Source organism: Sander vitreus, chromosome 6, assembly GCF_031162955.1.
Source record: "Sander vitreus isolate 19-12246 chromosome 6, sanVit1, whole genome shotgun sequence".
NCBI lineage: Eukaryota > Metazoa > Chordata > Actinopteri > Perciformes > Percidae > Sander > Sander vitreus.
Window position 1 is genome coordinate 16,032,160 of NC_135860.1, and position 21,046 is coordinate 16,053,205.

General features: G+C 41.5%; 1 protein-coding gene across 4 annotated transcripts in view; it reads left to right on the forward strand.

Annotated features, from left to right (window-relative positions):
- The window catches only part of setd2 (SET domain containing 2, histone lysine methyltransferase), a 24,615-nt gene extending 4,525 nt beyond the window's left edge, over positions 1–20,090 (forward strand). For 3 of the 4 annotated variants that reach the window (XM_078253064.1, XM_078253067.1, XM_078253066.1), the window contains 20 exons: positions 3,095–3,116; positions 3,204–7,225; positions 7,343–7,474; positions 7,874–8,002; positions 8,441–8,564; positions 8,675–8,752; positions 8,835–8,932; positions 9,888–10,020; positions 10,302–10,436; positions 10,533–10,661; positions 10,806–11,879; positions 12,029–12,077; positions 12,159–12,483; positions 12,616–13,345; positions 13,773–13,898; positions 15,475–15,611; positions 15,711–15,822; positions 17,391–17,465; positions 17,632–17,733; positions 18,355–20,090. In XM_078253064.1, the coding sequence (XP_078109190.1) occupies positions 3,095–3,116; positions 3,204–7,225; positions 7,343–7,474; positions 7,874–8,002; positions 8,441–8,564; positions 8,675–8,752; positions 8,835–8,932; positions 9,888–10,020; positions 10,302–10,436; positions 10,533–10,661; positions 10,806–11,879; positions 12,029–12,077; positions 12,159–12,483; positions 12,616–13,345; positions 13,773–13,898; positions 15,475–15,611; positions 15,711–15,822; positions 17,391–17,465; positions 17,632–17,733; positions 18,355–18,516 (7,894 nt within the window). In that variant the 3' untranslated portion in view covers positions 18,517–20,090. The remainder of the gene's footprint in view (positions 1–3,094; positions 3,117–3,203; positions 7,226–7,342; positions 7,475–7,873; positions 8,003–8,440; positions 8,565–8,674; positions 8,753–8,834; positions 8,933–9,887; positions 10,021–10,301; positions 10,437–10,532; positions 10,662–10,805; positions 11,880–12,028; positions 12,078–12,158; positions 12,484–12,615; positions 13,346–13,772; positions 13,899–15,474; positions 15,612–15,710; positions 15,823–17,390; positions 17,466–17,631; positions 17,734–18,354) is intronic. The other variant, XM_078253065.1, reaches the window with a different exon arrangement.
- Positions 20,091–21,046: the final 956 nt, after the last annotated feature.

Here is a 21,046-nt window from a genome sequence, read left to right on the forward strand (position 1 = left end):
GGAGACACAAAACCCCAGTCATTCACCTTTCTTACATGTTAAATACCTACATCCCTGTGTTTTTTGGCATCTGCTGTTTTTTTTTTTTTTTTTTTTTTTTTAATTGGCAGCACCAGTTGCTATTTTAGCAATGTAGGGACCCTCACAGATAGTGTGTGTGTGTGTGTTGGAGGGGAGATTGGTGGGGATTCAGGGTTAGAATACAAAAAATTGATTATTTGGTTAAATTGGTTATTTGATAGAATTGTAAGTTACAAAAATTAGTTAAACTCATGTTCATCCCATCAACACTGAAGTGTTCTCTTTGATGACCTAACAATTGAAATATTAAAGACAGACTGTCTTTCCTGTCATACAAATAATTTTTTTTTCCATATGGCCTTTACTTTATATATATATATATATATATATATATATATATATATATATATATATATATATATATATATATATATATATATATATATATAAAATATACACACACACATACATAGTCATGTGAAAAAAATAGGACACCCATGCTAAAGTTGACTAAAAAGAGGAATAAAAAAATCTTCTGCAAATTGATCTTAATGCCATAATTAAATAAATGAGGAAAAATCCAATCTTTAAGGACACCAATTTTCTTTGTGAATGAATTATGTATCGTAAATAAATAAATGTTCTTCCTTAAAATACAGGGGGCATAAGTAAGTACACCCCTATGTTAAATTCCCATAGAGGCAGGCAGATTTTTATTTTTAAAGGCCAGATATTTCATGGATCCAGGATACTATGCATCCTGATAAAGTTCCCTTGGCCTTTGGAATTAAAATAGCCCCACATCACCACATACCCTTCACCATACCTAGAGACTGGCATGGTTTTATTTCAGTTAGCCCAATAGCTGGTTTGATTTGCATTGAGAGATGATTTTATGGAAAGTACCCCATGCCAATCTCTAGGTATGGTGAAGGGTATGTGATGATGTGGGGGTATGGTGAAAGGTATGTGTGTGTGTATATATATATATATATATATAGCTTGTTGTATATTGTTTTATTAATCTTGTTACATTTTTTTATTGTATATATTGTTAGCACATTTATGTATATAGTGTATATTTATTTTAAGTTCTGATAACCTATACTGTCATATTTTGTGCAGAATTGTGTTCATTGTGGAGATTGTTCACCTTAAAAAGTGTGTTTCCTGTTGTAATTGCAATAGTTAAATAACTGGATTCTCTTAAGTGTGTTTTTCAAATGCTCTAATGAAGGATTTGTGCAATTGAGAAATATAATTTTCTCTTTCACTTATCTTGTTGGGGGGGGCGCTCGAAGGGGGTCTCGCCCTGGGTGTAATTCAAGTAGAGTATTCAAGTAGAACCGCCACTGTATATAATTTCTGTTTACCATTTTTGGTCAGGTACACTTAGCCTAACCTTTGCTATATTTCTGTTTGACAAGAATGGATTTCTGAATTAAGTAGATGGGATATTAAAAGCTTAGACCTTGAACGTGTGTCTTGCAATCTAGGCTATTACTGTGGAGGACAGTATTGGACACATTTTGTAGTTAAAAAGGCCCATCGTTGCTTTTCTCTGCATGGTGGCTCATAGTTTAGCTATATAGCCTCACAATAAGAGACAGGACCTGGGGTTGAATAACAATCCTGTTCATCCTGTTTGAGCTGGCATGCACTTTTCATGTATGCATGGGTTTCCTATGGGTGCATCAGTTTTCTTCTACACCAAAGGCAGACTCCTGCTATTGAGCAAGTCACTGGCTTTAGAACTGGAGTTCGGTCGTAGGCATTAGGGAACCCAGTCAGCTCCATAATCGTTAGAATGGATTAAATGCAGAGGGGATATTTCCAGTTAGGGTTAGTTTTAACACGTTTTTCTGATATCCAGTGTGGCCTCTGATAAATTACTTTATTTTAAACTGAGCTGTTTTATCGTCCTGTCCCCAGAACAAAGCAGTAAAGCACTTGGCCTCAAGGTTTGGTAGATAAAATATTCAAGAACATCAACACCATGCAGTATTTATGTACTGTTGAGAAGAAACACCCTAATAATGATAAATTATCACTAGGGCTGGATATCGTTCAAAAATATTTCATACCGATACAGTGACTTCGATATCGGATCCTAAACAATACTTTTTTCGATACCAATTTTATAAAACAAAAAGAAATTGCAACATTATACAATATGGCACAAATCTTTTTCAGCTCCTACTACGTGAGCCTCGTCTCTGTGCGTAACGTAGAGTTTTTCCTGCCTGCCTCTGCGACGTGTAACGTTAGACAGCCAATCACAAACATTATTAGATCTTGGTGGAAGCATGCCGCATGCTTATTGGCTCACTGACGCTGATGAGATTTACTCCTTGTGTATTGAAATTGGGTACTGAAAGACAAGGCGTTTTTCGATACTCGGTACTTTAGTGGCAATTCTGTCGGTGCCTAAAAAGTATTGAATTCGGTACCAAGCCCTAATTATCACTGAGAATACTGATTTAAATTTTTTCACCATCATCAGATAACACACAAAGTTCATATGAAAATACACTGTTATTGTTCTGTTAAAATAAAATAAACATTTTAGATTTTATTTTTTATTCAAATTACTATGGCCACATACTCCCATCTTTAAGCTATTCCAATGGTTTATTCTCCATGTAAAGTTTGGGATAATCCACTATATGCAATCAATAGGCCAGTAAACATGACAGGCTAAGGAGTACTTCCTGTCATTTACCTGCCATTCAAATCCATTACTCCCAGTCACTGTTTGACTGAGCATGTATAGCTTCGACACTATGATATGACTGCCCTGATTTGGCATCGATCCTAGGAGTTTTGTCACATGCCAGCCGTTTCCCCTATTTCCTGTCACTCTCCTCTTCATTTGTAAATGACCAAAGTGGTTTGGATGAAATTCAAAAATGGATTCTATATATGAGTATTTTCTCTTTGAGACAACAAGTATGCTCATTCATAGTATGACAGGCTTGCACTTCAAGATGTGGGAAAACTGCATAAACTGTGTAAATTGATTTCTGTCTTTCCTCTCTCTTTATGTTCCCTTGACGCACTTATGTAACCACAGAGAGGAAGGGAGTAGTGCCTCGGTAAGTCTTAACAAAGTTAATGACCTCTGTCTAATTTCACAATATTCAAAAAAACTCAAATTACAAGTGGTCTCTCTTTTACTGTAGGTGAAGGTGGAGGGCCTATCTAAGGCAGCTCTAATCAAAAGCCTGTCTCCCAGAGTCATGCTATCCAACCATCTTTTGCCTAAAGGGACCAAGATGAAGGTCAACCTAGAGGATCAGGGTCGTCAGAAAGTGTCCTTTAGCTTTGCACAGACCAAGAAGCCCCTGCAGAGCGTGTTCTTCATCCCTGCCAGTCCTGACAAGTCTGTTGCTGAGCCTAACACTGCCTTGTCACAGTCAACCTCAGACAAAGAAGGGCAGAAAACAGACAGCAAAACTGAGCAAAACCAGACACCCATGGTGCAAACACCAATGGCAGAGACACCTTCTCAAACACCAGTCTCCTCAGCCACTAAACTGAAAACCGTCTTAGCAAAGATGCATTTCAAGAAGCAAATTCTAAGTGTCTCTGTGACTGAAGAGAGACCAACATCTGTTGTACCAGAGGAGCCGCACTCTCCGGAGTTGCAGGTTCTACAGAAAACAACAAGTGCAGCTGAATTTCCAACACCCCAGCCTCAGAATGTTGTCAATGTCTGCCCCTCTGATAATGCCCACATTGAAGCCCCTGAGACAATGGTAACCCCTAGCCTCAAGAAGACAACTGCTTCCTCAGGAAAAGATGGAGAGAGTTCCAGCAGCGCTGAGCAGGATAATAAGGTAGACAAAAGGAAAACCAGGTCCCAGTTTGATAGTGCTCCCCCTGGCTCAGAATCTGATGGAGATTTAGGCCAGATATCTTCTAGTCGCAAATCACTTGACTCCAGAAGTAAAACAAACTCTGACAGCAGAAGCAAAGAGGTAAAAAAGTCTTCCTCTGGTTCACATGTGGAGGAAAAGGAAAAAAGTTCCTCTAAGCGGTCAGAGAATCATGAAAGATCTTCTAGTTACTCCAAACCAGACCGTGATTCGAGACACACATCCTTACGCTCATCTCGATCAGACAAAGATCGCAGAAGGTCCAGGTCTAGATCACGGTCTAGATCAAGAGGGTCTCGAACAAGTTCATCTCACTCCAGATCAGAGAGATCCCGAGGTGACAGAGGATCACGCTCTGAAAGGTCTTACTATCATGATTCTGATCGGAGATCACACCGGAGTTCTCCACGCAGAGAGAGAAGACGTTCTCGCTCTCGCACTGACAGAACTCGGGACAGTTCTGACTCTGAGGATGACCATAGGAAGACAAGGACAAGGACAAGGACAAGTGACTCCAGTAGATTATCCGCCCATTCAAGTTCACATAAAGAGTCAAAATCGTCTTCCTACTCAAAGTCTGAGAAATTCTCTAAATCTGCAGATTCGCCTCACTCTTCAGAGATGGATAAAAAAACACAATCTTCAAAGTCTGAAAAAACTTCAAAGCGACTATCAGACTCTGATTCCCAGCGCAAGTGCTCTCCTGATCTGGGCTCGAGTTACCGTAAATCTAGCAGCCATTACAAGTCAGAGACCAACAGCAAATCCTCTTCTTCCAGTATGCATACTCACCCTCAAACATATGAAAAACGGCAAAAAAGCAGCTCTAGTGACTCTGAGGTAGATCATAAGGGAAAATCACAGGCCTCTGACAAAAGCTCTGGCTCAGAGGAGAACTGTAAAAACTCTCTAAAGAAAAACAGTAGACCGGACTCGAAGCAGATGACCCCTTCTAGATCTTCTGTGAACACCAGCGGATATGATAGACAATCAAATGACATATTTCACAGCCCTGGCAAAGCACCATCGTGTGCAAACACCACAGAATCGTATTCTCAGAGTGAAAACGAAAAATCAGATTCCCAACAAAGTGGAAATGAACATAGAAGTAAGGACTTTAAAGACATGGTATCATGCACTGATAAGAGTTTGCAAGAAGAGTCATCCAAGAGGTCAAAGGAAACCAAATCGGATCTTGAAGTTGAGACCTCCGCTATAACCTCGAGTGAAAGCCTAACGCATGTAAATGCCGCCCTGGAAAACTTGACCAATGTGAAAAACAGCCTTTCTTCTAATTATCAACCACACGTGAAATCAAATGCAGATGTCTTAAATTCATGCAGTAGTAATGATAGTATAATGTGCAGCCAGGGCAAGAAAGATGTTGACTGTTTACCAGGGCCAAAGTCCTTACTTGATACAACAGATATACCTGTCACCCATGATGTCGAACAGAACACTAAACCAGAGATTGTTAAAGTTTTGACAGTCGGCACAAAATCTGATTCATCCTGTCTTGAATTTGAGGATCAGCTGACACGTGAACAGCAAAATATGGATACTGTTAAAAAGAGCAGCAGTACTACCAAAAAGTCCCGATGGGATATTGTTGGGCAGGACACCTCAGAGAGTGATAATTCACAGAGGACACTTTGTGCAGAGAGTAAGCCTACTGTTAAAAAAGTGATCTCTGTCAAAAAAATTAAGTTTTCTAAAGACAGTTGCCAACAAGACTCTGACATTAAAGATACTTTACAGCAAGAAACTGAAACACATTCCAAACTGGTGAAGCAGACTGATATCTCTACGCAGGACGTCGGCTCAGACAGCACATCCATGACCGATAAATACAAAGACCAAAGTGAGCCTTCACAAGCAGGCACCAGCATTGACCACTGTGACTTAAAACTAAGTGTTTCTCAAAAAACCAACACAGATGAGCCTCTGCACGTAAATGATACATCACAGGTTGACAAAGCTGCAAAGATGCAGCGTTGGAATGGCGATGATCATGAAGAAAAATTCAAGGGCAGCGTTAACAAGAGCAAATTGAGTAAGAGAACATTACATCAGGATGCATTAGGAGGACAGAGTGAGGTTAGTGATAGTGACAATTCAGAGTATGACTCTGATTGTGGTGAGGCTATAAAACGATTACACTCTGTGGTGGTGGTGCCAAAGAATTCTTCCCTAACAATCGATACACAGGACACAGGAGCTTCCCCATGCAGGCTAATGAATAGTTCAGAACTACAGAATGTGAATATCATTGAAGTCCCAAATCAAGTCCCACAACAAAGGCAGGGGAGTCCTTCAGCATTCTTGGAGACCAGTGGTCCCTGTGCTGGTATTAATGATTCATCCCATAGCAGCGTGTTGTGCCAATCCCAGAGTAATATGATTGATAGCACCAGTCACTTGGAGGGTTCCAGCTCCATCAGTGCGCAGCCTTACATGGCTGGTCATATCGGTGCCCATGGAAGTGCCACAGATCCTGCCCACAGCCTTGATAATTTCAGACAGTGTGCGCAAGGGCACAAACAGCATAATGTAAGTAGCAGAGGTGAAATCATGTACTCCCATTACCAACATGATGATTTCTCCAATGCTGACAATATCAATGACAAGAATGGATTCAGCCTGGGTTGGGATTTTTCGCAATTAGAACAACCCAGTAGTACATACCAGCAGCCTGATAGCAGTCACGGGCCACATCTACCAAACACTAAACTGACTGAAACCTCTCCTAAGGAACAGGAGCACCGGCAGAGTAATGCCACCTGGAACCACCAATCCCCAAACACACAGACTAGCAGACAACCCTACCTTCATGTGCATGAACATTATCAGGATTTTGCAGGGGAAATCCATCCTGACTCCCTAACTAATGACCACGATGACTACAGTGGGGATAAACTATCTGATCTCAGTAAAACAGCTGTTGAATGCAGTGGACCTAACACTCCTGGGTCATCAAGCTTTGTACAAGGGCATGAAATAAGCAGCAACAGCAGGGGCTCTGTTGTGCCTGACCCCCCTAGAGAAGACAATTTTAGACCCCACAGAGGCCGGGGCCCTCCCAAGAAAAGGCGGCCAGAGATTGAGTCAGATTCAGACAATGAGGCAGAAGCTGGGCCTGCAGGCAAGAGGGAGCGTCAAGGAGATGCTGACGTCTCTAAGGAAACTCATGTCAAAGCCGTGGTGCAACGTCCATTACTCAATCTGCGAGAATTTCAAGACGCCAATAAATGGAAAGAGTTTGCCAAGTCTAAGAAGATGCCCCCTTACTTTGACTTGATTGAGGAGAACCTGTACCTGACTGAGAGGTAAGTTGGTATTAAGCCTCATTAGATAAAAATATATATTTTGTTTGTACAAAGAATAACCTCATAATACAACATTTAAGTGCTTTCAGATTGAAATGTTTTCAAATGTCTTTGCAGAAAAAAGAGCAAATCTCACCGAGATATCAAAAGAATGCAATGTGAGTGCCCAGTGCTGCCCAGAGAAGAGCGTGCAAGAGGAGTATTAGCATGCGGGGAAGACTGTTTAAACCGGCTGCTGATGATTGAGTGGTAAGTTGAAGAACACAAGGATTTTATTTTAAATATTAAACAGGGTTTGCTGGTATCCTAGGTTAGGAAAAAAAAAAAAAAGGTTTTTGAATTGGTAGTAAAACAATTGCACAATTTGTGTAAAAAGGTATAGACAAATACTGTTCAAATACTTTTATCAGATTTTCAACACCCTGACCAATGTGTTGCTTTAACAATAGGAAATCTAGTAACCTGGTGTACTGAATAAGAGCTGGTCGTAAGTCAGTACAAATTATAATTTTTACCATCCAAATTCAGCAAATTTAACAACAAAGTTAAGCCTATAAAACATGGTATTTTGCAATAAAAAATGTGAAGGAGCCTGCCTGTTTACGCACATATGTCTTGAACTATGATTTTTTATTTTTATTTTTCCAGCTCCTCACGGTGCCTGAATGGAGCCTACTGCTCTAATCGACGCTTTCAGATGAAACAACATGCAGACTTCGAGGTTATCCTCACAGAAGACAAGGGCTGGGGTCTACGGGCAGCAAGAGACTTGGCTCCGTAAGCCTCTTAAAATCTTTCAATACAACAGGGCTCCAGACCATTTTTTTTTTTTTTTATATTTTACAGCTCCTCTCTCTGGCTCCCCCATCACTCAATATTTCCCACACTGGGTGTTAGATAGTTAAACACTCTGCTTTTCATGGAAGTTTGATTACCTTAGATATGATTGCTTCAGTGTTAACAAAAAAAAAAGGTAGGGAGAGCCTGTATGAGGCAGAGGCAATAATACAGTACATTGCCAATAATAATACTTTGTTTACATTTCTGAATGTGCAGTTGTTAATCACCATTGAATTAAAACGTGACTGTAAATTCTTCAGTTAGGGGCTACAGTGCTCCAAAAGTTGGTCTGGAGCCCCGTACAACATTTTTTTAAATGATTTTTTTTAGCATGTATCATTACTCTATTGTATTATATTTCTATTGCTATCTCAGAAATACCTTTGTACTGGAATACTGTGGGGAGGTATTGGACCACAAGGAGTTCAAAACAAGGGTGAAAGAATATGCTCGCAATAAGAACATCCACTACTACTTCATGTCTCTAAGGAATAATGAGGTAAGTTATAATATGACACATTGCAATTAATGTTAATATTTAAACCGCAGTCTGGTTTAATGACTCAGGTAAAGTGGTCGAATAGTTCACATTGCATTATGTCTCTTCAGATCATTGATGCAACGCTGAAGGGTAATTGCTCTCGGTTTATGAACCATAGCTGCGAGCCCAACTGTGAGACCCAAAAGGTACAGTGGCAACATAATACTCTTTCACGTTTAACTTACTAAAAGCTGACTTACCTGATGATGGTTTTTTATCCCATTTCAGTGGACTGTCAATGGCCAGCTTAGAGTTGGGTTCTTCACCTCCAAGGTGGTCCCTGCAGGAGCTGAACTGACGTTTGATTACCAGTTCCAGAGATATGGGTACTGTTTTTCTGCAGTTATTTATTTCTCCACACTTGTATTTTGTGCCATCTATTGTGTGTTGCATGTCTGAAAACACTTATGTGTTATGTTGTGATTAGAGATGCACCGATTACAATTTTCTAGGCCGATTCCGATTTTCTTTGAGTTAGGCCAGCCGATACCGATTTTAGCCGATTCCGATTTCATTTTTTCTAACCTCTTTACAGCACACACAAATATTTATTTTCTATCTTTTCTTTTAATAGAACATTTTTCACAGAACATAGAAACATTTTTGAACAGATAATGGATCACTATAAAATAGAACTATATAAATTACTCCTGGTGTGGGAAATTCACACACATCTAAAGTGCAATGTTAGAACCATTTCCTTCTTTTCACATCCAATATCCAACAAAAAAAATGTGATTTTGGTTTTTGGTGTCGTCCCTCCACGCCCTACTTTTTCCTTGCAGGCGTTATATATTGCATATTGCAAACTTGTTATCTTCTGCACACACGCTGAAGAATTTCCAAACAGCTGACATGTTGCAGGTTAATTCACGAGGTTCCCTACATGTGCGAGAATAGCGCGGACACGCGCTTCACACCGCGAGCGGGTACGCACGACACACGGCGGAAAAGTTGAGAGAAAGGAAAAAAGAGACTGTGCTGTCACATCTGTGTGTGCGTGCGTCCTTGAAAACTGTAACACGTATAACTTCTGTTGTCCGTTAATTGTAGCATTGACCTGCATGAAATCGGCATACGTCAGACTGACCTGCCGGTCGCCGGTCATGGCCGAGCACGTGAAAACCGGCCAATTCCGGTCACCAGCCGGTCTATCGGCGCATCTCTAGTTGTGATATGTTTACATACATACGTTCATAAAGAGTAGATGATTAACCTTTTAACTGATGGTTTAGCTGTGGTGATTTCACCTTTCACTTTTTGTTTTATTTGTTTCTACAGCAAAGAAGCACAGAAATGCTTCTGTGGAGCCCCAAGCTGCAGAGGCTTCCTGGGTGGGGAGAACAGAGTTAGTGTTCGGGCAGCTGGAGGGAAGATGAAGAAAGACCGCAGTCGAAAGAGTGCTCTCACCACGGTCAGTTCTTTCAGTTATATTACAAAGTGTGTCTTGTCATTGGTTTACATTTTATTGCCAGTAATGTTAATGTGGTTACACTTCCACATGAGAATCACGGCCACAGTAGTTTAATGAATCTGCTTAAAGTGTTATATTTCAATTATTAGGTTATTTTGTTTTTAGCCATATTGATGTTAGCACTGTATTGTATGGATACATGGCAAAAAATTACTCTAAGCCAATTTCTCCAAGTAAAATGTGTTTATATTTGATGATGACATCACTTTGTCCATCCTCAGGTTGATGAGGAGCTTGAGGCGTTACTGGAGAATGGAGAAGGCCTGTATGATGAGAAACAGGTGGTGTCTCTCTGCAGACTAATGGTCCGAGTGGAAACCATGGAACAAAAACTCACCTGTCTCAAGCTCATACAAGTATGACCTGAATGGTTGATGCCTTTTTGTTATATTGTTGATATATGTTGTTATCATTTGCACTACGTAATATGATGATATGTTTGTGTTGCATAGGATACTCAAAATCCATCATGCCTGAAGCAGTTCCTGGACCATCATGGATTGTCTTTGCTGTGGATCTTCATGGTGGAGCTTTCTGAAGCTAAAGGCAACAGTGCCAATAACATCAAATTGCAGTTAGAGGTGACATATGTCATTGACTTTGCATTAAACATTCATAATGTTGTGACTGAAGTAACAGGGAATTTTTCAAATCTCAGAGCCTGCACGGTCCTATAGACGGCTCTTTGCTGTTTGATCGCTGATAACTTGTGATTTTGTTTACAGATTATGAAGACCTTGGCTGTGCTGCCTATCTCTACTAAGAACATGTTGGAGGAGAGCAGAGTCCTTACCTTCATCCAACGATGGGCCCAGACAAAAACTCTTCCTCACCCTGCTGAGATGGATGGCTACTCCAGTGAGAACACCTCCCGTGCTCAAACACCCCTCAACACTCCTGATGGGTCCTCCACCAAACTGGGACCAGAATTGGATGGTGACACCTCCAAACCTGCTGTGTACCGCCGCCTGAAAATCATCAGTGAAAACAGTCTAGACAGCGCACTCTCGGACGCTAGCAAAGCATCTGATGGGAAGGAGGAAGAGGAGGAGGACGATGATGAGGAAGAAGAAGAATCCTCGCATGCAGGACTTCCTGATGGCAAACCGTTGAAGGAAGAGCCTGTGTGTGAAGCTGCAGATCCAACGAAAGGAACAATGGAAGAGTCGGTTAAAGAGGAGGGTCAGGTCAAAGGGGAGGAAGAGGAAGAGACTAGGATGAGTTCAAGCAGTCAACACCAACCTCAAACTGAGGAGGTAAAAGAAAAAATGGACTCGGAGATAGAGATTGAGATGAAAGAGGACACGAGTGAGGGTCATACGGATGAACTTGAGGAGCCAAAAGAGCCTTGTCAAGAACAGGAGAGTGGGGAGGAGCAGACCACTCAGGCAGTGACAGAAAAGGCTGAACTAGAAGGAGACCAGCCCACCGTTAAAGTTCTCGAGTCAGAGATTCAGTCCATCCAAACAGATGTTGCTGATCTTCCACCTGAGCCGCCTTTAGAAAATATGGAGGCCCAAGCAGAGACAAAAGAGGCTGAGAAACCTCCTCCTGGCAGTGAGGCGCCGCCTGATGAATCTATCTCTGATGCTGCCCAAAGCTCTGAGACCCCTGAGGCCAGTATGCCCTCTGAGGTCATAGTGACACCCGTGGACCCATCAGTGATAGGAACTCCTTCTCAGGATGAAGAGGAAGGTGTCTCAGATGTGGAGAGTGAGAGGAGTCAGGAGCCCCCACTCAATGCTTTGGACATTTGTGGCATGGCTGCCAGGCTTCTGGACAGCTGGAAGGATCTGAAGGTAAGCTCAAACTGATTCGCTTTTAAAAGCAGATGTTGTGAAACATGCATAAAAATATAATCTAATATATTAAAAAATATATATATATATAAAGTTTGCATAGTATTGTATTCTGAAGTTTGAAGTCAAAGTTGTGCTTGTCCTTTCAGGAGGTGTACAGAATACCAAAGAAGAGTCAGGTGGAAAAGGAAGCAAATGGTAAGTTTAGTCCAATGCTTTTGTTTTTTTTGGGCCTAGAATTTTTTCCATATGATTTTGGCTAACTACATTTTCTCACAGATCGCAGCCGAGATCGAGACACAGCTTTGACGCCACGTACAACTTCTGGTAGCAGAGAGCGTGAAAGAGAGCGGGAGAAGGAGCGGGAACGTGACAGAGACCGAGATTATGACCGAGACAGGGATCGAGACTGGGACAGGGAGAGAGACAGAGACCGCGACAGAGACCGCGACAGAGACCGCGACAGAGACCGCGACAGAGACCGCGACAGAGACCGTGATCGAGTCTCTGACAAAACTCCACAACGCAGCACGGAGAGACGGAGGAGACGCTCCACTTCACCACCCTCATCCTACGAGAGGAGCAGCCGACGCACTGAGGAACGGTAATAATTCTTGTGATGGGGGGGGGGGGGACACAGACAATGTGAAGAATGTATTTCAAGCATAGTGTAATCTTTGTACAACTGTTTATCATAGTTCATCAACTGTGGTCTTGTTCACTGGATTTTTTTAAGGTTTGACTCCTCTAACAGCAGCAAGACACGGGGAGTTGGTGGAAAGGATCGCAACAAGTTGTCCACAGAGGAGCGACGGAAGCTGTTTGAGCAGGAGGTTGCCCAGCGGGAAGCCCAGAAACAACAACAGCTTCAACAGCAGCAGCAGCAGCAGCTTCAAACTATGGCTTATGACTCTGCTCTGGCCTATGCCTCCAGCCCTGGCTTCATCACCTACCCTCCTGGATATCCCATCCAGACCTTTGTGGATCCCACCAACCCCAATGCAGGCAAAGTACTGCTACCTACCCCTCCGGTTGAGCCCACCCTGAACTATGAAGAGACACCTCCTCTGCGTCTTATCTCAGACCTGGGACTGTCCTCTCCATCCCCCACTTCCCAGGCCACTCCAGTCTCTAATCTTTCTCAGCACATCACCACAACCGACCTCGCCACTGGCAACCCCCAACAGTATGCCCAGCCAACTGTAGCAACTCAGGACACGGGTGTAGCTGTCCTCTCTGTACCCGCCCAGGTGGCCCCTCAGGTACACAGCCAGCAGAGCTACACTACTCTCTGGGATCCCACTACTCAGCAGGCAGTGACTGTGCAGACACAGCCTGGACAGCAGTACGCCACAGCTCCAGCACAGGCTCAGACACAGACAGCCATCTATTACCAGGGTCAACCATGCCAAACCATCTACAGCATCCCCACCGCCTACCCACAGGCCAACACTCCCGTCATACAGGTAGGGTGCTCTCTCCTGGGGCTGATGTCCTCTGGTGATTTTTCTGTACTTAGATTGTCTAATTGCTTTCTAGCGTATACAGTTTCAAATAGCATAGATGCATATATTAGTGCCATTAATGTGGAAAACTTATATTAAAGGTGTAACAATTAAAACGTTTGTGGTTGGACGAAATATACCATTACTGTAATGGTAATATATCATTTAGCCTAACCAATTTTATGTTTTTCAGCAAAAAAATCAAAGAAAAGATATCTTCTCTCAGCTCAGCAATCATAGCACTCGCTTGTTTGTGCATGCCTCAAACCTTTAATCCATGTTGCGTATTAACTCATTAATGAACACTCCAAAACAATGCAGCACGTGCTCAAAACACGGTAACCGATTTCTGATTGTCCATAGTGAGTATGATTTTGTGTTTCATTAGGCGTACACCGAACCCACAGCCAGCTACCTGCACAGCCAGCCTGTGTATCCTGGCCATCAGCAGGGAGTGGTGGTGCAGCAGGGAGGCACAGTCACCACCATTGTCACATCCCAAACTGTCCAACAGGTAATGCATACACACTCTTTGTCTAAAGTGGTGTGTGTTTTTTTTAACACATTGACTGATATTTCACCCAACTGTAAATACAATGGATATTAGTAAAGGAAAGAGATTTTTTTTTAAGCAGCATGAGGTCACATTTATAAAGTCACTGTTTTGAAGGATGCAACAGTTTATTAGGCAGTTTAAGTCTTTGGGATATTCAGAAATCTGTATTATTCTTTTTGTAATTTTGAGGAAAGCTGTCTCAGTGTAACCACAAGGGGGTAGTATACATCTAAATTATGCCGCTCCCAAGAGCTACAGTATGTTGGTCCTGTATGAAGGTAAATATGTTGCAAAATGTGAGAGCTTGTAGAATACGATGTGAGAACAATTTGCACTTGTAAAGAATATTCACACACGTGATCTGAAGGAAATGCATTTGCAGCTGTCATTGTCTTCATGTAAATATCAATCTACACATTTTTGAATATTTTTAGTGACTTCACATTCAGAATACAGGTGTATGAATGAGTGCAAATTTCAATTTACAAGTTCAGATTTTTTTTTACAAGCTCTCGTGTGTGTTTTTTTTTTTTTTTTTTTTTCTTTGTGTGACTTCAAATTCAGATCACGTGTGTAATATATTTTTTACAAGTTCAAATTTTAACATACAAGTTCAGGTTTTTGTTCTGCAACTTCTCAAGTCATATTCTACATGCGCTCACATTTTGCACCATATTTAGCTTCATAGTAGAGCCCGACCGATAAAGGATTTTTAAGGCCGATATTGATACAAATATTTGGTGATTTAGAAATCCGATATATGTTTAAAAAAAAAAATCCAGAAACGCATAACAAAACATAAACAAATTTCCCTAACATTAGTTATTTGTAGTTATTTATGAGTCCTCACTAAAATAATATGATAATGCAGTTTAAAAATAAACTTGTTTGTTTTATTGTCACAACAGAACAGAGGAACATCAAAATATGTTAAAGTTCTGATAGATAAAATGTATAAAAATACAAACTTAAGATATGAAACTTAAAGGGTTAAACATGAGTGTTGCCAACAGGGACGTTGTAGAGTGCCCTCTGGTGGACAAACTATGCAACGCCAACACTCATAACATGCTTGGAGGGTGTTTCGTCCGTTTTTATTTTATTTTTTAAATATTCATTTATCGGCCATTATAAATGCCGATATTATATATGGCCGATAATATCGGCCCGCCGATATATCGGTCGGGCTCTACTTCATAGTCCTGTCTCATAATGCAAAAGTACCTTTTAAGATGTGACTAAAGAGAGAACAAATAAAGGAAAGGGCTCAATGGGCTCCATTTGTAAATGAGAATCTAAATGCAATCATATATGACTTTACAGTTCAAAAATGCAGCTTAAGGCCCAATCAGACAGAGTGGGTTTCAAGAAAGTCTGTGCAGTGTGTCTTGCATTTTGCAACTAAACAAGCACTGTCTGATCGTGGCCTAAGTGAATCAGGTTCTTTCGCTTGGCAAATCCAAAAGAGGTACTTCAAAGTGAAGCTACATGGATTTGCTGCTAATACTTATTTTCCATTTCTTCTCATCTCCAGGAAATGATTGTACCCAACAATGTGATAGACCTGCCTCCTCCCTCTCCCCCCAAACCCAAAACTATCGTCCTACCTCCCAACTGGAAAGTGGCCCGGGACCCTGAAGGCAAGATCTACTACTACCATATTGTCACAAGGTTGGTATTACTGTGTGTCTTTGAAGTCGACGTCGTGCCTCTAGAACCCCCTGCACTGCATTGTATTTCTATCTGAAATCACTTCCCTCTGCACAATAGGCAAACACAGTGGGACCCTCCAACCTGGGATGGATGTAGTGACAACACTAGTGTGGACCATGAATCCGAGATGGACCTTGGAACACCCACCTATGATGAGAATCCTTCCAAGGTGAGCTTTTAGCAGTCATTGTTTTCAAAGTGTGCTATGAAATGTAAATATTTGTAGCAGTCGTGCGCTCGACTTTTGTGTTTTTTAGATAGTAGCCTCATAGAGAACGGGATGATCGTAGTTGACAATGAGGAAGAATCCTCTTTAGTTTTTCGTTTGGTTTCGATAAAGTGTGTGCTTGAATACAGAACATGATTATAGTGTTCCTGGAGGTAATTGAAGATGTGCACTAGTGATTACTTTCAGCTGTGTCTCAATGAGGGGAAAAAAGAAAAAACCTCAGCACGACACTCTATTCAGTGAGTGTTATGTTCTCGCCGATGACTCCTCGCAAAATGGCTTCATCAGACATGGAGACAAGGATTTAAAGAGCGATTCCACTCACTCCACCCCATGCTTAGCTGTCTGGCCCTTAGGGGAGGGATGGCTCAGCTCATCTCTTCTTCCTCTGCCTCGTTTGTTTTCCCTCTTCATTTTTATCCTAACTTTGAGGGTAATAGAACACATCTGGAAGACCTATCATTCATTTATTGGCGGTTTTATTGTGTTATAGTTTAAGTATGTAAGTGTCTCTTTATAAAAAAAAAAATTTAACCGAGTGAGACAACTGAGATGGAGTGAATGTTTCCCACAAAGACCAGCTACAAGGTCATGGAACATTTCCCAGCATGTGTTTAGACAGTGGTCCAGCACTTGAAACTATAGCACATGCTCTGCACTTGTAAAGGGTCCAATATCACTGTTTCTGGGTTCCCGGCCCTGGCACTATGTTCGTGAGTCCTACGTGCTTGCTTTTGATCTTCACCACTTTGTTGTGGGTATAGGCAGTCAGCTGTTGCCTGTTTGCCTTAGTTGTTGAAGGCTGGGGCCAGAGAGGCAGCATCCTGGTAGGATATCCCTGCTTTGTGTCAAGTAGCTGGTGAGCAAGTGCTGTTTAATGCCCCCCCCTGATCTTGAAAGCTACTATTTTTCAGCCAGTTGCCATGTTTGAATTAGCTGATGCACAGGTAGGGCCTCACTTGAGTGAGAAAACTACTACCATGACATGGTATTACGATCTTCCACTATAGCTAGGAAAAGTCTTACACACCGATGAAAGAATGTCAGTGTGGGCAGTTATATTCTTTGTAGGGTGTCAAACGAGGCAACATTTGGTGTACAGTTACTCTTCCACTATACTGAGTAAAAGAGGCTTCATAATGCGCTACAGAATTGATCAGTGTGCCACTGCAGCCAGGTAGCCTCCAGTAATAGCTTTTTATTCAGGCTTATGATTGGCCAACATGGCATTTTGGTTAGAGTTATATCGCCACCTGTTGGTTTGGCGTGACAGTGCTTCAATTGTGTTTTTGCGCTTCATCTTGACAGAGATTTCTTTTAAACCGTGCTTGTGCGTGGGATTTTTTTTTTTTTTTAGAATGAAGGAGGAAAACCTTGTTTTTCAAAAATACCTTTTGTATGTGTGGACTTTGCCTTAGACTTGCCAGGCCAAGGGTTTAATGTGAGACATTTGTTTGCAAACGAGTATTTTAATCATCTCATCCATCTCTTCTATTGTGTATTTACAGTTCTCCACAAAGACAGCTGAAGCAGACACTTCCAGTGAGCTGGCTAAAAAGAGTAAAGAGACATTTCGCAAAGAGGTGAGCCAGAGTCTCTGTAAACAATGTTTGCAGCATTGTTATTTAACTCCAGATGTTTTAATGTTACAAAACTCTTCTAGACACACAAACAAAGTTTTCATTTGTTTAACATATTATTCTGTTTTTTTAACAAGTCTTTTTCTATATGTGTGTTCATGTTACTCAGATGTCCCAGTTCATAGTGCAATGTTTAAATCCTTTTCGGAAGCCAGACTGCAAACTTGGACGTATCAGCAACACAGAAGATTTCAAACACCTGGCTAGAAAGGTAAGATTAAACAATAAGATGTTGTTCACACATGCTGTTAGAAGCGGTAAACCTCTCCTTGGCCTCTACGTGGTCAGAGCACAAAGAAAGCATTGGTCAGCTTTTAGCTTAAAAGGCAAAGTTTTCAAAGTTTCCTCCAAACCAAAACTTCATAATCGAGCTCCCACAAATTCTTTTTCTAGCCAAATGTTTGTGTATTGTGCCTCTGGAAGAGACGAAGAACACATTGTACATGTAAACTATTATCTCCCTCTCTTTTTGTTTTACTCATTCCTTTCTAAAAGCTCTTTTCAACCAGTGTTTCTTCAAAGGGCTGCATTCTGTGTTTTTTCCATGGTTCCCGGTGGGTCCGTGCATTGTGTATGTAGGGAGTGGTTTGCACTGAGTGCCACTCGGACATACCATGACTCTGAGGACATGGGCACAATAAACAGAAAGACGAGTTGGGATTCACTCATTTAGAGATTGCGTTTGTCTCAAATTGTAAAGAGGCGAAGTCACTAAAAGAGAATTAACCATCCAACCACTCTACCACAAATTACATTGTAATTACATAATTTACTGTAGTCTGGTGACGAGAAGCATGTCTAACTCTTTCCTCATCTCTGCCCATTCTTCTAGTTAACTCATGGTGTTATGAATAAGGAGTTGAAAGCTTGCACTAATCCAGAGGACCTTGAGTGTAACGAGAATGTGAAGCACAAGACAAAGGAGTACATCAAGAAGTACATGCAGAGATTTGGAACCGTGTACAGGCCCAAGGAGGACACAGAGGTGTGCTAGCTTAGAGGCCAGATGTTACACTTGTCCTGCGCAAACACAGGAGAAGCACAGCTTTGCCTTTCCACTCACTCCTTGTACGCATATACGTACTGGCCAGCCTGAGCGGCGTAGTAGTTTCTTACACGTATTTATGACAAAAAATCGGACTGCTGCCCAAGAAGCTCTCCAGGCCACGTGGATCACAGAGGAGCTCCGTTGATACTGACGGAGATTCGAGTGTCGCTGAACGACCCGAAAACTCCAGGTGCAGTGTTCTCGAAGGATGACACTGCGGGGTACTACAGAGACTAATGTTTTCACTGACTGTTTGTTTGATTTTAAGCATTTTTTTTTTTTCTCCATTTGTGGCTCTTAAATGTTCCCGAGATGATCACCTCAATTCCACTTTTTAAACTCTTCTAGCCCTGAATGTGGATTACTCTACAGAATCAGATTTGGTATCATATTTATCAGAGTTGCTTTGTTACTTTTCACTGTTAAAATGGATCAATGACAGAACAGTCCAGTGCTTTTTCCCTCCCACTTCCATTTTTTTGTGCACGCTTCAACCCCCATCCACTGACTGTATCTGGTGCTGCTTTTAACTGGGCTGTGGAGGTCCAAGCTTCCACTCCTCAAACCCTGCCTTCTTAACCACAAGACTTTGGATCCTCTGTTGTTTTATGAATGCATGATGTAGGCTGAGGTCAGAGTGGTATCCTTATGGAAATTCCTATGTTTTCCATGTCTCCTGTGTCAAGTAATATGCCCTCACTGGGATGAGCTTTTACTTACAGTACACTTAGGGATCAGCCAATAACCAGCAGGTTGGCTACGTGATCAATATGTCTTTTATGAATTGATGTATAATACCGGGAGCAGGGTTTGAATGCTATGTTTGATGTGCTGTTTAGCCATTTCCTGTCCAACCCCTTTCCCAACTAGTTCTGCCCTGTTTCCTCTACTTACAGGAATAATGCTGAAAATGAAGGTTGTAGCATTGCATTTTTAACAGTTTCTAAACATCTTGTGTGTTCTGGTTCTTTCTATCTGGTCCAACTAGACGACACTTTGATAGGTCTTGCTCCACACACTGTTGGTCATTAATTTCAGAGATTTTTACAGTTGTCAAGGTTAGTTTCATAAGCATTAGGTCACTGATTTCTTGCAGCCTATTAAATTGAATTAAACAAAGTTCCAACATATGTACATTGCTTTATATGTGAATATATTGAATACTAGTTTTGGGAATGTTTAAATAAGCAGACACTTTGTAAAAGGACTATCATTTCATGATTGAAAGTGTAAATAAAGTGTAAAATTACCAAAGCTGTATGCAGGAGAGTAGGGTCAGAGAGCCCATCCTCACCAGCTCAGCCCTCCTGATGCAGTTCCCACATCAGTCTGTCAAACTTAATACCCCGCTGACTCACATCCCTTTATTTTATTTCAGTGGTGGGGGAGATTCCTTTTTTTGTTTATTTTTCTATGTACAAAGTATGTTTCACCCTACTCTACTGTAAGTATTGTGTAAGCACATTGTCATACTGAGTGTACAAACATTTTAAAAGATAATAAACCTTTTTGTAAAATGATATCCATTTCCCTGCTTTGCAGTTGGATTGGGTTCACTTGGGTCTCAGTTAAATAGACTGGAACAGATCTAAGCAAATGTGTGTGACCTCTTGACATGATTGACTGCTGAGTGCACACCCAATCCCATTTTAGATTGGCTCCCTCTTCTAATATGGGGTGCACATGGCATGAATGCCAGTACAGCGCATACGCACAGTGTTGAGCCAGATGTTTGGCCCCAGTAAAGGACATCAAAGTGATCGACTGCCTTCATTCGAGATTTTTAGTGTGCTCTAAATATGGAGACCTGTGACGAGTAGAGAGAGGCGCTGCTGTGCTTCTCTCTCTTCGGTCCCAACCCCCCCCTCCCAGTGTATGCACATTCCGCAGCCCATGCCTGTGTGCTCCAGACCACAGTTAAGCAATCCCGTCTGGAGTTTGTGACGGCATGTAACGCAGCCCTAGGCCGTGCAAGATGCCTGCTCCCACTTAGAACTGAATGCAAAGAGATCATTAACAGATTTGAGTGCAGAGCAGAGGGGGAGCAGGAATCAGATTGCACCTCAGAGAGAGAAACCTTCCCGAATATTTTGAATAAAGCTTTTATTTTCATTTCACCCTCAAATCATTAAATACCTCTTAACTGATTTCCCTCTGGGTTTTGGATAGGAAATGTTCTTAAACACGGAATCCCTTGATAAGGGATAGGATATTCTAAATATGTCTGAACTTCACTGTGTAATTCATCAAGTGGGTTTTATATTTTACTTTAAGTGACAGACATATCTATAGGAGTGTGGTTGTGGTCCAGTAATTTTCATATTTCCATTTGGTGGGTCTTAGTGTTGCTATAAATTCAAAAGGCATATAACATAGCCTATCCAAATTACATTAGCAATGCCTGATTTTTTGCTAAACTGGTAATTGTTTAGAGCCTATGTATGCCACAAGGGTTAGGGTTAGTCAAGTATCAACC